Source organism: Austrofundulus limnaeus, unplaced genomic scaffold (assembly GCF_001266775.1).
Source record: "Austrofundulus limnaeus strain Quisiro unplaced genomic scaffold, Austrofundulus_limnaeus-1.0 Scaffold458, whole genome shotgun sequence".
NCBI classification, from domain to species: Eukaryota; Metazoa; Chordata; class Actinopteri; order Cyprinodontiformes; family Rivulidae; genus Austrofundulus; species Austrofundulus limnaeus.
Window position 1 is genome coordinate 279,694 of NW_013952860.1, and position 4,992 is coordinate 284,685.

The following is a 4,992-nucleotide window of genomic DNA, read 5'->3' on the forward strand; positions in this document are numbered from 1 at the left end:
TATATCGTATCGTGACCCCTCTGTTATGATATGCATCGTATCGCCAAATTCTTGCCAATACACAGCCCTATAACACTTCCAAACAGGTGTCGTTAAATTATTATTATTTTAATTTATTCATTTCGTTTTTAATAAAAACAAACACATTCACATGCAACAAAACAATACAAATAAAATAAAATGAAAGGAGCAGAAGAAGGGAAAAATCTTATAATATCTGCCTCTATTTTCAAAAAATTATAATTTCAACAATAATAATCAAATAAAACAAAACTAAAAATTAAAATCCTCAAACAGTAACTCTTACAAATACTAATTAAACTATTTCATATGTCTTTAACAATTTAACTTTGTTCATTTCTTTAAGCAAATTATTTGAACCAGCATTTTTATAATCACTTTTCAGATTATTACATAATCTTATTCCAACTTTCCCTCTTAACAATATAGGATTGAACGTTCAAAGGTATTACATTACGAGCCTTATACACAACCTGCAGAATATTTTAATCAACCAACTCATAAAACTTTAATAATTTCAACTGATGAAATAATATATTTGATGGGTGATGTCATTTTAAACATAAAACAAGTCAAAAAGTCTGGAGGGACTGCATTGTGGTCAAACACCGTTTAAGAAACTGCATATTAGTGAGWGTCATTATTATTGCAAACTTGGGAAATTGTGCACAAATAAATGATCAGACAAGAAATAACTTGTGAACTTGTGTAAAAATTCAATTTCAAGCTCTGTCAAGAACGTAAAAKAAGTTGCTTCTCTGTTAGACACATTTAGGATTAGAGCCTATGTTAGAAATCAATGCGAGCTCCTAAAAGACAGATTTCCCTGATTTTGTTGGGTCTAATSTTATATGGATGTTGACATTTCATCAGCAGCTGCTTTTTCTTCCCAAACTGCTGTGACCAGAGTTTTCAAGGCTGCTCGGTGCGTTTGCTGTTATTTCCTCCTGCTTCGTTATTTCTGTGAATTTCAACAAACCGTGCTGCCGTCAGGTAGTTAGCTACAGCCTCATCTTCCAGTTTTTAATTTTTGTCGATGCGTTTCGAAGAGACACTTTTTTGAAAAGAGGATCAACGTAAATCATGAGTTCTTCTAGTGAMCCTTAAATAGATGAGCTGCCATGAAGAACATTATTTTATMTGCCCTTGTTCCAMATTTGACACTGATATGAAACGTCAAATTATTTTTTCTTAATCCTGAGTAGCGCTTTTTGCAAAGTGTGTTGACGCTCGTCTTTGTCACCTGACACATTTAACACGCTGTCATTGGTTGAGGAGCTTTGTTTACAAAACACATGTCCACATGGTTTTTAAATTGTTTTAATTTCCTTACTTTCTAAGACACATTAWGYTGATTTGATRCTRCAGTTTGCCTTGTTATATTATTTTATACCTTTCTGCTACTGTTGCATTGGTTGTTAATAAGTTTTATTAGTTTTTAGGACACAAGATGCTTCCTACAGAAACAGAATGTGAATCTTTTCCTAAAATTTCATGGTCATCTTAAACACTGAGGAAGTTATGAACAAATACATACGGTGAAATGATCACATTGGTTCTGCTGTGAACTGAGCTGATTTCACCTAAACAAACATCAATAACTTCCCTCATACTTCAGATCATCACATTGATTTTGCTGTTATTTTGTAGGTTTTTATGTTCTTTTGGAATCTGCTGTCAGATTTAATATTGGTGTAGGATTAAAAAATTTATCTACATCCCTATAATACAGATATAGTACAGATAATCTGACAGATCGTCCAGTCCAGGCACTTTGATAAATGCGCTGCCTGATCCCTGCAGGTGGCTCAGGTTGTTGTGATTTTTTCCRCTTGTTTTCATGCTTAGCCTCCACTTAGCATTTTGACATCTACAGCAGGTAAAATAAGTATTGAACACATCACATTTTTCTCAGTAAATATATTACTAGAGGTGCTAATGACATGAAATTTTCACCAGATGTTGGTAACAACCCAAGTGATCCATACATACAAAGAAATCAAACCATAAATGTCCAGAAATGAAGTTATTTGTAATAATGTGGAATGGCACAGGGAAAAAGTATTGAACACATGAAGAAAGGGAGGTGTAAAAAGGCATGGAAAGCCAAGACACCAGCTGAACTCTCTCAGTAATTAGAAAACAAGCCTGCCCCTTGTCAGTGCAAGTTAATATCAGCTGGTTCAGTCCCAAATGATGGCCAGGTATCACACAAGAACCATCTGATGATGGGTAAAAGTAAAGAGCTCTCTCAAGACCTTCACAACCTTATTGTTGCAAAGCATAATGATGGCATCGGTTACAGAAGAATGTCTAAACTTCTGAAGGTTCCAGTGAGCACTGTTGGGGCCATAATTCAGAAGTGGAAAGAACATTATTTCACCATAAACCGACCACGACCAGGTGCTCCTCACAAGATTTCTGACAGAGGAGTGAAAAGAATTATCAGAAGAGTTGTCCAAGAGCCAAGGACCACTTGTGGAGAGCTTCAGAAAGACCTGGAATTAGCAGGTATGTTTGTTTCAAAGAAAACAATAAGTAATGCACTGAACCACCATGGCCTGTATGCACGCTCACCACGCAAGACTCCACTGCTGAAGAAACAGCATGTTGAAGCTCCTTTAAAGTTTGCTGCACAACATTTAAACAAGCCTGTGTAATACTGGGAGAATATAGTCTGGTCAGATGAGACCAACATTGAACTGTTTGGATGCCAGAATACACATCATGTTTGGAGGACAAATGGCACTGCACATCAGCCCAAAAACACCATACCAACAGTGAAGTTTGGAGGTGGGAACATCATGGTGTGGGGCTGTTTTTCAGCATATGGTACTGGCAAACTTCAAATAATTGAAGGAAGGATGAGTGGAAAAATGTACAGAGACATTCTTGATAAAAATCTGCTTCCATCTACCAGGATGATGAAGATGAAACGTGGCTGGACATTTCAGCAAGACAATGAGCCCAAACACAAAGCCAAGGAAACTCTCAGTTGGTTTCAGAGAAAGAAACTAAAGCTGCTGGAATGGCCCAGCCAATCACCTGACCTGAATCCAACAGAAAATCTATGGAAAGAACTAAAGATCAGAGTTCATAGAAGAGGTCCACGAAACCTTCAAGATTTGAAGACTGTTTGTGTGGAAGAATGGGCCAAAATCACACCTGAGCAATGCATGCCACTAGTTTCTCCATACAGGAGGCGTCTTGAAGCTGTCATYGACAACAAAGGCTTTTGTACAAAGTATTAGATAAATTTCAGTAAGTGTGTTCAATACTTTTCCCCTGTGTCATTCCACATTATTACAAATAACTTCATTTCTGCATCACTTGTGTTGTTACCGATATCTAGTGAATATTTCATGTCATTAGCACATCTAGTAATATATATTTACTTAGAAAAATGGTGACGTGTTCAACACTTATTTTACCCGCTATATCTTAAGCTTTTATCTAGTTTGTTTTCTGCTTTTGTTTGAAAAATCGTTGCAAAATTGTGACGCACACTATGTCTACGGAGCTCCRCACATTTTTTATGTTAATAGAAGTCAATGGAGCACTCGCTTCCTAATTTTCAGCCTTTAAAGACCTCTAAATCCTAAATGGGGGGGTTGATTTAAAAAAACTAAATAGTTTTGGAATCTGTACATGGAGCCTTATGAGTACAAAAAAGGGAAAGGGYGCTAAAATAAGTTTGAAAATGTTATCAAAGTTCCTATATGTGAGAAAAGTATGTGGGACTTTAATACCTTCTTGTTGCTCCTGAACATCCTCTTCCTCCTCTCCTTGGTGGTCCTGGCTGTACTCGCCCTCCCCAGCCTGCTCCTCCGAGGCGTCCGCCTGGGCTTCTTCCTCCTSCAGAGCGGCTCTCAGCCTCTCCATCAGGTCAGCCTTCAGGCCTCTGGTGTCCAGGCCCCGGCGCTGGAGCTCCTCCTTCAGCTCGTTCACTTTCAGTTTCTTCACGTCTAGACTCATGGTAGCGCCGAGGGTTTCTTTGGTCACAAAACAAAAAAAAAAAAAAAACAGGGAGAAAAACAAAGTCAAAGGACGGAGAAGTTGCAGCTCAACGTCAACGCGTCCAAACTTTCAAAACGATCCGAGCGTCGCGCCGTTTCTCTGTCAAAACAGGGCTCGGCTGGGCTAACCGCGCTGCACGAAGTCCCACAAAAACAGAGCAAAACTAAACACAAGCCGTACATTTAACAAGCCTGCACTAGTGTGAATTTGTGCTACAGAAGCACAAAGAGTTAAATATTTCAGTATTTTTTCATCAYCTCAAATCGTCCGTACAGTACCGCTAACAGATAACCTTTTAGCCTAGCAGCTAGCAAATTAGCTTATGTGGCGATAAGCAACGCAGAACAAAGGGCTTTAACGCAGGGAAAAGGCAGCTTGTATGAGTTACATCGGTTTCTTATGCAGACGCCACTCTAGATGCATTGTTTTCACGGGTTTTAATCCGAACGTGAAGAAAAACACGACTAAAAACAAGATTGAGGCCTACCTCCTTACGCGAGCTGCGCGGGTAATTCGTGGTAAAAAGCCTGAAAGAGCCGCTTGCGCCCCCTGGCGTCGTGACCTCGAATGACAAAATCCTCTGTTGCACATGCGCAGAAGGATGCGAGTTGGCGCCATCTGGCGTCGCAAACAAAACTTTTTCTGCGCATGCGCAGAATCGGATGCTCAATGCCATCAAATACATTATTTTATCAATTGAAATATTTGAAATTCTGAGTTGGTTGATTATAATATTTTACAGGTTATGTATAAGGCTCTCACAAATGTATATTTTTGTTGATGATAAAAGAATGAATGATAAAAGTCACTTTGTTAAAGATATATGAAACAATGTAATGTGTATTCATACGAATTGTTGTTCGACAAGGGTTTGAGGTTGTTTTTGTTTAGTTTTTCTTTGTAGATTGTTGTTTAAAAATATTAATTTTGAGAGAAAAAGGCACAGGTACTATA

The 4,992-nt window shown here is 38.1% G+C and overlaps 1 protein-coding gene across 1 annotated transcript in view; it reads right to left on the reverse strand.

Moving 5' to 3' along the window:
- Positions 1-4,620, reverse strand: part of hnrnpul1 (heterogeneous nuclear ribonucleoprotein U-like 1) — a gene marked incomplete at its 3' end in the record, with an annotated part of 6,881 nt that extends 2,261 nt beyond the window's left edge. The window contains 2 exon segments of the mRNA XM_014025148.1: positions 3,771-4,013; positions 4,526-4,620. Of these exon segments, the coding sequence (XP_013880602.1) occupies positions 3,771-3,996 (226 nt within the window).
- Between the last annotated feature and the right edge of the window lie 372 nt (positions 4,621-4,992).